Source organism: Paramisgurnus dabryanus, chromosome 12 (genome assembly GCF_030506205.2).
Source record: "Paramisgurnus dabryanus chromosome 12, PD_genome_1.1, whole genome shotgun sequence".
In the NCBI taxonomy this organism is placed as follows: Eukaryota; Metazoa; Chordata; class Actinopteri; order Cypriniformes; family Cobitidae; genus Paramisgurnus; species Paramisgurnus dabryanus.
The window spans coordinates 21,343,331-21,355,787 of NC_133348.1; the positions used below are offsets into that span (position 1 = coordinate 21,343,331).

The window sequence follows — 12,457 nt, forward strand, 5'->3', positions numbered from 1 at the left end:
CAACACTCTATAAAAATCAAACATATTCGCGTTTATTTTTATTTGAGGCCGAAGGTCCACATCCAAACCTTTAGTGCCAACCCAGACACGATGACTTTATCAGGGATCAATTACGACAGGAACTTAACTCAATCAAGAAGTGCAGATATGCGGTTGCACTTAGAAGATGCTTATGTGCTTATTTGCACTTTATTGACCACTGATTCCGGTCCTAGCTTATCTGAACTGCTATCAGTGTGGTTAACATTTACGCATTTGGCAAACGCTTTTAACCATGAGCAACTTTATTTTAATCAGTAGGTTATGTTTGTTCGCGGAGAATCAAACCCTTGACTTTTGCGTTACTAACGCAACTCGACTCAAGTGACATACAAGATCCAGTTGATCTATGGGAACACATATTAAATAACAGTGTTTATTATATCTTACAAACGTTTTTGAAAATAGAAATGTGTCTATAGGGTTACAGTGTCCAAGCAGTCACACACAGCCTAATTTTGCAGAGGAAGACCCTCTAACCATTCCATTGTCCGTAAACAATCTAGGTGGCCATGTTTCCTGTACCGTAAAGTTACAGGACTACAATTAATAACAGTGTTTTCTCCTCTCTGGAGGTTGGCTGAGTATTGGTAACCTCCCTTGTTTTTTTAGCAAGTTGAGATAGAATGTCCTAGAGAAGCCGCCAGTGGGATATGGGTGGGTCGAGAAAATAACGCTGGGGAGGGGACAACTTTTGTTGTGTAACAGTAAGCTTTCATGTCACAGGACGTCTCAAGGCAAACAATGCAGTAGGAAAGGTCATGTAGTGTGTATGAGTGATGGACAATGCAATTTTGGGGGTATTTTTTGTTTAGTACTTGTAAGGGCAAACTTTTAACTTTCCTTTTAAAAAATTTAAGGAAAACACCCTTACTGAAAAAATTAGTTTTACAATAAAAATTAAAGGTGTGGTATAGAACAAAAGTATTAGATAATTTGTATCTCTGGTCAAAATCATTTTTCAATTTCAAACTGATTAATAAAGTTATCATAATAAAAAAAAATAAGAAAACTATCGGTGACTGGTTAGACTGTTTTAAGGAACAAAATGTTTTATTTGTTTTACTTTTTTTTATTTAAACCTATAAATGTTATATGTTTTGGTTTGTTTAGTTGAGTTGTTGTTTGTGGGGACACAGTATTGTTTGCTGATGGTCTTAGAAAGCCTGAATGATTCAGGTGGGAGTTTGATCAAATGGGTTAGAGTTTAGGTCTCAAACCACCACATGTTTCCTGTCCTGGTCATTTCTACTGGGAGTAATAGCATTTAAAACACTTCCCCCTGAGCTGGAGATCAGGAAAAAGAGAGAACTTCCTATCTTTTGGAACAGTGCTAACAGCGTGCATGGAAAAGCCCCCAAAAGGTAACTCTTGCGTTGGTTTGTCCTATAGATGTGCTATTATCTACTGCGTTACTTAGTAAAGAGCAAAACATAGACAATATACACCAGCAGAGAGTCTTGTAATTAATACTTTCAGAAAGATGAATAGGATGCTGAATTGCAGAATAGCTAGTTGTAATTTATCAACATTACACAGGTATAAAAAAAGCTTAAGCACGATTAAACTTAACCACCTTATTGTTAGAAGGTATAATTAATATTTATTCATAAAAAGGCGCAGTACAAATTTCGACATCAGTGATACAGCTTAATATATGGCTTTTATTCTCCCAAGCATTTACTGCAGTTATCAAACCCACTGAACAAAGCAAATAGCAGTTTTTACTCAAAAAAGCATGTTCATTAGGAAGCTGTTATGAACTTTAGTGCAATTTAAATTTCACAAGGTAACCAATTTTACCAGGTAACAGCATACACTTTTAAAAAATGATGTGTTCATTTTTTTACACATTGTGTGTGTCATGCCATTTAACACGTTATTTCATGTTAAAATAAATGAAAGGGACAACACAAGTTGTGTTAAAAGCAGTGGTGGGAGTAACGCGTTACAAAGTAATTCCATTACTGTAATTCCACTACTTTTAGCAGTAACGAGCATGTAACAAAGTATTTTTTTTTTAATCAAGTAACGCAGTTACAACTACTGAAATTTAAATGAGTTTGTTACTCGCTTTACTCTATTTTGTGAAAAATTAATACTTAAACGTGTTGTCCCTAAACTAACATACCTTCTGTGCACTGTAACAAATTTCTGTAGTTTTCACAGCATTATTACTGTAAAATGAGCAAATGCTTACTGTAGAACTTGTATACAGCAAGTTGCTGTAGATCTGCAAAGCATCATGGTCTTTTTTCAATGGCGGGTAAATTCTACAGTAAAAATATTTTTTCTGTGAATTACAATACAGCAATTTCTAGAGGATTTTTTTCTTCAGCCAAGGAAAGCTACGAAATTCCACACTTTCATCAGAATTTTTACTTCAGAAAGGTAAATTTGCTAATTTAATTTCAAAGTTTACTCTTGTAAAGTCACCTGTTTGTTCAACTTTAAGAGTGCACTGAGAGAGAGGAGTAATGAGCGGCACACTTCCTAGTAAACCCGTCTCGTGTGTGCATTTTGCAATTTTATTACCACATATATTTCTGCATGATTTCGATATATTTTCTAGTCTGGCAAAATTTTATAACGTCATTAGTTTAGAGAAGGATAATAATTTAATAATAATAGTAATTGGCCGTGTTTCAATGCGAAGGCTGCAGCCTCCGGAGGTCGCATTTCTCGGCTGCATACGTCATCAAAACTGTCTTGTTTCAGAATATTAACAATTATAAAGTTGACTGTTATTCTAAGTTAATAGTAAATTGTTTAATATGCTTATGACTTGCGAATCTAATGGTCAGTTAACTTAAATAACCCAGGGTTGATGACGTATGGACCCTGCATATGCGAGTGCGACGACCTCCGCAGGCTGAAACCAGTCTCTCGAGCTGAAAGAAAACGCAGCTGAGGAGATATGAGGTAAGACTTATCCGGCAACATTACATTTATAACGTCTTTAATTTAATTATAGCGTTAGCATTGTGAACCAAATTAATTTAAAAGTGTGTATTTTTGTATTTATTGGCGCGATATTCGTTTAAATCTCTCGTTTTTTTCTCTTTCTCGCTTACGTTGCTGCCTGAGGAAACGGACATAAAGTTAAGCGGGCCGATTCGAAAGAAAACACAGTAACACACATTTTTCATAATTTCACGATTTTTCTGAACTTCATTGGAGGTCAAACTGCAGAAACTATAACGTTAGATTGTTAATAGCCTAATTTGAAGTGTTATACCCGACTTTGGGGAGCATATTGTATAAATATTTGTCTTATCTGGCGACATTACATTTATAACGTCTTTTTTATTTGATTAAAGAGTACCTAACGTTAGCATTGCTGAATTCAAAATAGTTTGAAATTGTGTATATATATTATACTATTATAATATTCTCGCACTGTATTAAGATATTTCGAGATCTTACTCGTTCTTTTATTCACCTCTTTTTTTTCCTTTCAGACTGCAGACAAGAGCCATCGACCATCGTTCCAGGTACATAAGTTACATGAACTGGCATGCATGATGATTTTCAAATGCAAGCAATGTTGTTTATTCTATGATTTATATATATATTAATATATCAAACATGTTAAAGTGCACAGAAACCATGCAACAGGAAGAAGCTGTTTTTCTCTTGGTTGATGCAAGTTATTTTTGTACAGTATTGACACACTTTTTCTCTTATGAATATTGTACTTGTGATTTCTAATCGTTTTTATTTGTTTGTTTATTTTGTGTTACAGGAAACTTCCACCTAAACAGATGCTGAGGCCCAGATTTCCCTGCCAAGCACTCCAAGGCTCATCATGCTCGGTAAGATCCCAGCACTCGACATACACAATAGATGTCAATTTTAAGGGTTACTTCATCTATAAAGCATATTTGTATCGAGTCACTGTGTGGTGTGAACAAAGTTTTATGTCATCTTGCACATACATTCCAAAAATCTCTAGTGGTTATTGATCTAATAGGTAGTTATGTAGGGCTAGTGTTTTCAATAAATTTTGCTTATGTAAAATAGTAAACCATATCAGATTGAATACTGTGCAATGGCAACTTTTATTTAATATTTTTTAGGAGAGTCCATTCTGGGGGCAAAAAATGGATGCTTTCCATCGAGGGCAGAGTTCTCCTCCAATTGAGTGACCGTTGTGATTTCACTTCTGCTCTAGCCATGTATGATGCAGCCACTACATTGGAATTTATCCAGAGGTAAGCACTTTTATATATAGTGTTTTTTATATAGTTTTGACTAGGAATGGGAACAAATATTTGAGTAGTCATTCTTTAACCAACTACCCGATAAGTAAAATACTTTTTAAAGTGTTTATTTTTGTTTATCAACTGTTGTGCTATTGTTAAACATCAAACGTTTAATTTAACTCACCATGCAAATGGTAGAAAAGCAGCACAGCTAGTCTAATGCAGTGGCGGCCGGTGACTTCTTTTTTCGAGGGCGCACGATGCAAAGTTTGTCACAACATGTATGTAGCCCGTCATGTGTGTGGTTCGTCATTTCAAAATATGTGTTTGGCGCGTCGAGTGAAACAATACTTTTCCATTCACAAATCAACAAATATTTACCATAAATTTCACTGTTGTATCACTAACTGTAAACATGGTATTGTGGCAGAAATGTGGGATATTTATGTATAATTTTATAATAGTATTAAAGGCGGAGTGCACAATGTTTGAAAGCCATTGTTGATATTTGAAATCACCTAAACAAACACGCCCCTACCCCAATAGAATCTGGACCTTCTTTTAAAAGACCCGCCTCACACATACGCAACCCAGCAAGGATGTCGGTTAGTAGACATGCTCCTTACTGCTGATTGGCTTTAAGTGTGTTTTGGTAGTCGGCCCGTCTCCTTTTCCAAAGCGTTTTTCAAACATTATGCACTCCGCCTTTAATGTAGACAGTTATTAAATAATAAATATTAGATTTTACTCCACAAACCACCAACAGAGCATATAAAAAATAAAAATTGTTTATTTAAAGGTGCAGTGTGTAAATTTTAGCGGCATCTAGTGGTGAAGTTGTGAATTGCAACCAACTGCTCAGTCCACTGCTCACCTCTTGCTTTTGAAACACATAGAGAAGCTACGGTAGCTGCCACCGGACAAACATGTCATAGTTGGAGACAACTTAGTAAAAAAGTTTGCCGTTAAGGGCTTCTGTAGAAACATGGCTGCACAAAATGGCGGCTTCCATGTAAGGGGACCCTCTGTGTATGTAGTTAAAACGTCTCATTCTAAGGCAATAAACACATAACGGTTCATTATGAAAGGTCTTTATACACCCCTGATAATTAAGTTTTGTATATTATTTTGCATTTCTGTCAAGAGATCCTTCTTGAAATTACACACCGCACCTTTAAAACACTGTGAAGTAAACTTTTATGTATATGTCATCAACCCATCTGTCTTGCTTATAAACTTTTACATTAATAGTCAATTTCTTTCACTACAGGGTAGAGTCCAGCCCAGGAAGTCAACTAGTTCAGGTCCAGTTTTAAAAGAATAATAGTTCTGAAAAAAAAACGTCTTGGAGAAAAACAATATTCAGGTTTGAAATCCTGCTGTAAATGTAAATCATTTAATTTTTATGCATTTGTAATTTACCAGAAACATTTTAATACATATTGATTGTTTTGTGTGTTCAGAAAAGTGTTTTTGTATGAAGTGTTGAAATTAAATGAAATATTCACAGAAAAATGTTAACATATTAAAAAAAAATGTATGTGTTCAAAATAGTTTTGAGATGTTCACAGAAAAAATTTAACATGTTGAAAAAAATGTATGCTATGCTATTTTTAATTTATGAATTTTTGTAATTTAAAGTGAGAAAATAAATGGCATTTTTGTGACAAACAGTGTCTTCATTTTACAGTACACAAAATAAATGCAGTAATCCCTATTACAGTAGTAGTTATGAAATACAGTACTGTGATTATTACTGTAAAAGAGTTCAGAGTAATTTTAATTTTACTGCAGTTACATTTACAGTAAGAATACTGTGAAATGAAATACAGCAACTTACTAGCTAATTGCTGCCAGCAAGTTACTGTATTTTTCACAGTATTCTTTTTACAGTGTGTTGTTATTCATTGTGCCGCCCACCACGGTCCTGCAACATTAGATCAGAAATGTCTTGTCTGCAAGTGTTCATTTTATATGAATGCATTTATGAGATGCTTATTGAAAGCAACTTACAATGCATTCAATCTATACTTTTTTCAGTACAGTATGTATATTCCCTGAGAATTAAACCCACAACCTTCTCTTATTTTTAACTTCAATAATGACAAGAATACCTCACTATTCAGTGCCACATCCCAGTGGCCCTGGCCAAGGTGTGCCAGTTCCTGCTCTGTCATCAGCGCTGGATACTGGAAAAGAAAACACCATGAGGGAACACCATGGAAAATGAACCTGCAGCCAACCAGCACAAGACAATAGACAAAGCATGACAAATATATTCTAAGCAGATTTTACAATCATTTGAAAAATACATTTTGTACGTACGCACACTTTTTATGTTATATGAAATATTGCCAACACACTGCTACACAATATATGCTACACAGATGATGCCAAATAATGGAACCATTTTTAACTGTAAGCTCCGTAAAAAACTTTTAAAAACTAAAGGACCTTACTGTTTCACAAAAGAATCTTTGTTGAGAAAAAGGTTCTTCCAAAAGACATGAAAGAAATGGTTTGTCTATTGCAATGCTTTGAAGAAGTTAGACATTTTTAGTGTTTGACATGGCATTGTCATCAAAGTAAGGCTATATTACACCTAATTGTGTAAAAGTGTGCTAAAATATCAAATAGAAAATGAGGTTTTTAAATTCCATTATCAATAATTGTAAACTTTTTGTCACTCCAAAAGGTCTGACGGCTGATTACAGTTTAGCCTGAATACAGGCCTAAAGAAAGATGTATAGGATGCTGAATTGCAGAATAGTTTACAAGTATGTAATTTATCAACATTATACACATGCGCCCTAATTGCTCAATGGTGCGCCATAAAGAACTATTAGGTCGCACCCGTGCGACCAGCCGTTCGGCGGATAAAAAAAGTCTCTACAACTCTGTGTCTGAAAGTCTCCCTTTGTTTCAACAACAAGCACACATTAGGTCCATGTTGTGGTATAACCCACACTGTAAAAAAAATCTGTAGAAATTACAGTATTACTGGGTATTACTGGCAACTAGCTGCCATTGGGTATTTACTGGCAACAGTTTGTTCAAAGTTAAATGAACATGAAACATTTTCACTCTTTATCTTCTACAGTAAGTTACTGGCAACCAGCTGCATAATTACAGCAAATTTTTTACAGTGGCAGGGATAGTGAAGGGCGGACCCCTCCCTTTGATTGGCCGTGGTCCAGATATTAATGGTCCAGAAACGTGTGTGCTTTAAAAATACGTGTGGCGTGTCAGAGAGGCGAGTGGCCCGTCCGATAAACATAGTGGGTGTAGCCGCAGATGTCTAGCCCCTGTACGTTAATTCGGCATTAGGTAATGAACCACATAGACCCTTTTACTGTTTGTACACAATGATGATGTGTCAACGTATCCGCACGCATTTTGGCAACGGAATAAAATGGCGATCGCCGCTTGACACTACGTCTTTTTCCTTAAGTTATCATAATGAGACTGTCTGTCACGAGCGCCCTCTAGCTTCACGTATGAATAAAACAGACAAACAAAGTGTGTACGGAATAAATATGGATTAAATATTACCCATCCCTGCAGAAATTTTAAGTAAATATTTCAAATGGAATAAAGATTTCTCCAAATATGAACACTTTGAATAAAAAAAACCCAAATGAACATTGAGTTGTTGAGTGCTTTCATTAACACCATCCCTGCTGAAAAAAACAACATCAAACCAGCATGCTGGTTTAGCTGGTGGTCATCAGCATAACAGCACCAAAACACAAGATATGCTGGTCTTGCTGATATGACCAGCATGGGATGCTGGTGCTAATGCTGGTTTGGTGCTGGCGCTATTGCTGGTGCTGGTTTGATGCTGGTTTAGCTGGTTTTAACTAATAAACCAGCACCAAAACACAACTGGTCTTGCTGGTATGCTGTTTTTTTTCAGCAGGGATGCAGGAAGATTTTTCTCAATGACAGCGACTGAGGGTCATACTTAAAAAAATTAAATACAAATTCATAATAAACTCCTGACAAAAATGAAGACATTACTGTCACTATAGGATTTTCTAAATAAAATAAAACAAAACCTGATACATAAGTGTTAACCCTTTTAAATGCTGTATAGTTTTTTGAGGTAGGTACATTTAAACTAACAGTAACTTTGAATTCATGTAAATAAAGAACTCTTTAGGATGCCAGCACCCTCGTGCGAGTTAAAAGAGTTGGGTGCTTGTAAAACTGTGGCGTTAAATGCAATGCAGTCAAAACTTTGGGTGCACCTAAGAAAAAAAGTTAGGCGCACCAGTGCAACCAGTGAAAAAAGTTAGTCTCAAGCCCTTAAATATATATCACACTAAATTATATCAAGATACAGGGTTGATCTTCAATATCACTGAGCTGAAATGCAATATTTATATTTATATTATTTTACTAAAAAGTCTTTCCACGTTTCTTTTATCAGTGCTTTAATTCTGGATTTTTCCTGTTCCTGTTTCTGATCATTTTCTTTCTTTCATGTCGATCCAAACTTTACTTTCCATAGACCACAGACTGTTAAGCAGCATGTTAGGAAATTAACACTGCTTTTTCCATACAAACATGAATGGATGGTATCAAAAATGCAAAAGGTGGTGCATCCAAAAGTAAATAGATATCTATCTAGATGTGTGTGTGTTGGAGCATGGGGATCACACAACCTAAGATCCAGCTGAGAGAAATGGGTGGGGGGGCACAGTGAATGGATAGACAAAGGGATAGAAGTATTTAAAGAGGGGAGGAGTGACGATGAGAATGTCAGAAGGGAACCTAATGAAAGTCCAGCAGTGGGCACAACGAGGAAGAGTCAGGAGGGGGCAGGAAACAGTGCACACATCCTCAGATAGGAAACCAGCCTCTTATATGTGGCATCCTGGAGTCAAAAACTTTAGAGAATTGCCTCTTCATGTACACTCTCTTTTACTGACTGAACATTAAGGCTATAGTTAATGGATCAAGTGGGCATTTGACATTAGATTTCCTCACATTGGCAGACAAAGTGTGCAAGTAAAGAGACAAATACATACTGTGCTCTGGTTATTGTTTAACTTCCTGTTGTAAATCAGAACCCCATAATGGCACTTGAATAATATTTAAATATATTCATCAATAAATATTATTCTAATAATATTTTAATTAATTTAAGACATAATTGAGAATTTTTTTCCAGCTTTATCAATTTTAGGAAAGTCTTTCAAACTGAAAATAATCTACTGTGGCTTGACAATTGTAATTTGTTTAAACAGTCTGTTGTGATGGTTAGATTAACCACTTTACTGTACACTCTCAGAAAATCTTTCACTGGGGTCCTAATATATACTATTTATGTACAGTTATGTATACATTTGGTAGAAATAAGTGGTAACATCTGCAGTTATCCTAGTTGTGAATAGGGCGTTCCAGTGATGTTATGTTGATTTAGTCTTGTTTGGTGTGAGATTATGTCTTCCTTAATTCTGAAAAACATATTCAAAGCTGGATTCCTTAGTGAGAATAAAGTCTCAAGGTTCCTGTTTGAGTCGACAGAAGATGAGCCCAAATAAACAAAAAGCTGCTTTGATGTCTGCAGAGCCATGAACTTATACATGCCCTACTACTCCAGAGACCAGACAATGCTCCTCAGGACTAAATGATTACGTACTTACTATTAAAATAAGATAACAACTATTTCTGCACATAGCAAATGGGATGAAAATGCATCTGGATGTGTTGATATTGTGCAAAGGCTTCTAAATATATGTCAATAAATGCAATCAGAATGGAATGATTTGCAATTCCCCATTTTTAAAAACAGCTGGAGGAACAGTTTGCAACTACTTACGTTAACTGGCAACAGGTCAATAACATGACTGGGTATAAAAAAAATATCTGAGTCTTTCAGAAGTGAAGAAAATGTTCACAAATCTGCCAAAAACTGCATTCCTCAAGGTAAAATTACAATGACTTTGAATCTCATCATCTACATATTCATTTGGAGAATCTGTAAAAATCCATGCGTGTAAGGGACAAGGGGTAAAGTCAATAATGAATGCCCGTGAGCTTTGGGACCTCAGGTGGCACTACATTAAAAACAGGAATGACATTTCATTTCACTTAGGAGGGTACCTTAATATTTTACAAAATATATTTTGTTTGCTGCCACCTTGTGTTTGTAGGTAGACCTACAATTGTAGATTTATTTAAAAAAGCTCTAAAAATGCGGTTGTTTTCATTACTTAAAATATCAAAAAATATCAAAAACATGAAAATAACTTTGTGTATGGTATCTTTGTGCTTTGCCTTACCACAATAGGGCCTTTGTAAAATCCTAAGAGTGGAACCTAAAATATCCAGTATTTGCTTTCCTCCGGAGTTTTAAAGGAGCGGACGAATTATGATGCTGCGATGCTTATCCCACTAGTTAATATCATATGGTTTTCGTTAGCGTTATGTTTTATCGTAGCTTTCAGCATCTATACATTTTCATTTAAACTGCCTCACAAACTCGATCAAGTGTTTCAGGATTTAATTCGATATGGAAAAACTAAGGAAAACATCAAGCGCCCGAGCTGGCTGCTCAGTTTTCACGTATCTAAGAGGTAACCGTGGGTTAAAAATGATTTTAAGTAGATTTGTAAAAGCCTCATATATCACAGCTTGTGCATGTGAGTGCGGTTTGCATTATATATCTTTTAGTAGATATAAACATATTTTTTTCTGTAGCTATTTCCTTCATTTCTACGCGGTGTCAGTCTTGTGGAATGGACTCCTCCTACTGCTCTCTTTCCGGTCTGTCGTCATGGGCGAGGCGTTCCCTGATTGGCTGATAGACTCGCTTTGTTGTTTGACTGGCAGACCAAGAGCTGCTTGGAAAGGTAAAGTTTAATTATGGTTTAAATGCCCAATATTTATTAGAAACCTATTCTAATAAAATTAACAATCCTGCATTTTATTTTCAGAATTACAGCTTTCCGTTCTGCTTTTACAAGTGCTACTATGGGTTCATTCCCTTAGACGGCTCTTGGAGTGCTTGTTTGTCAGTGTATTTTCTCATGGTGTGATCCATATAGTACAATATGCTTTTGGTTTGGCCTACTATGTCCTTCTTGGCCTAACTGTCCTGTGCGTAAATGCCTGTCTGACACAAGAAGGTTAGTAAAGCCTTCTTTCAGCAACACAGATGTATTTAAATAATGTCTTTGGATTTTACTAACTAATGTTTATGTATTTGTTTCTCTCTTCATTGCCAGGTGCCAAATCAGTCCCGTTCTCTCATCAGCTGACATGGTATCATGTAACCGGGGCTTTTCTTTTTATTTGGGCATCACTCCTCCAGCACCGGTCCCTCTTACTGCTGGCAAAGCTGAGGACTGACCACTCAGGTGAGAAGCCTAGAGTTTACTGGGGAAATAATTAATCAGTCCACAGAATTGAAGGTTCCAGCTGAAACAAAAAAAATATTTTACTGTGTTGTGGTTGGTAGTTTTTTCCTGTTTATACTATTTTACAATTTGCAAACAGTATACAACATTGAAACATTAAATATAATGCATTAATTTCTGTTTAATGACGACAACAACAACATTTATAATATGACTACCAAGTTGTTTCTGTACAAGACACATCATCAAGCTGTCTCCCTTATGTTTATATATACAGGCAAAGTAAAGTCCTTGGCCCACAAGATTCCATGTGGAGACTGGTTTGAGTGGGTCTCCTGTCCACATTACCTGGCTGAGCTTCTGATTTACACTGCCATGAGTGTTTGTTGTGGTTGCAGCTCATTAACCTGGTGGATGGTGGTACTGTATGTACTCTATAACCAGGCACTGGCTGCTCAGCTCTGTCATGATTATTATAAGAGCAAGTTTGAAAACTATCCATGTCATCGGAAAGCTTTTATTCCTTTTATCCTGTAATTTTTATTAAATGAATTAAACTATTGATTGAACAGAAAACAGATGATCTCTGTGGCATACTTTAATGACATAATGAACATAATGTCTGAAATTACTGTTGCCATGACCGACCTGTGTTTATTTGACAACAAATAATTGTGTGTTGATGCATTTTATTTTTAAGGAAAAGACACAGTAGTAGTTTTAACCTCAGTTTTATTTTTTAATTAAAAGGATAATTTCGTAAAATGTAATTATCTGCTCTCTATGCTACTAATAAATGAATACCAATAAAAATATTGGAAGAATACGCAAATCTCATATAAATGT

The 12,457-nt window shown here is 35.7% G+C and overlaps 1 protein-coding gene across 1 annotated transcript; it reads left to right on the forward strand.

The window, feature by feature from the left end:
- Positions 1-10,582: 10,582 nt before the first annotated feature.
- Positions 10,583-12,437, forward strand: srd5a3 (steroid 5 alpha-reductase 3). Its single transcript, XM_065256727.1, has 5 exons — positions 10,583-10,828; positions 10,953-11,104; positions 11,189-11,380; positions 11,480-11,611; positions 11,889-12,437. Exons 1-5 carry the CDS (start codon positions 10,635-10,637, stop codon positions 12,146-12,148), a joined length of 930 nt encoding a protein of 309 aa, XP_065112799.1. The 5' UTR covers positions 10,583-10,634; the 3' UTR covers positions 12,149-12,437.
- The last annotated feature ends 20 nt before the right edge of the window (positions 12,438-12,457 follow it).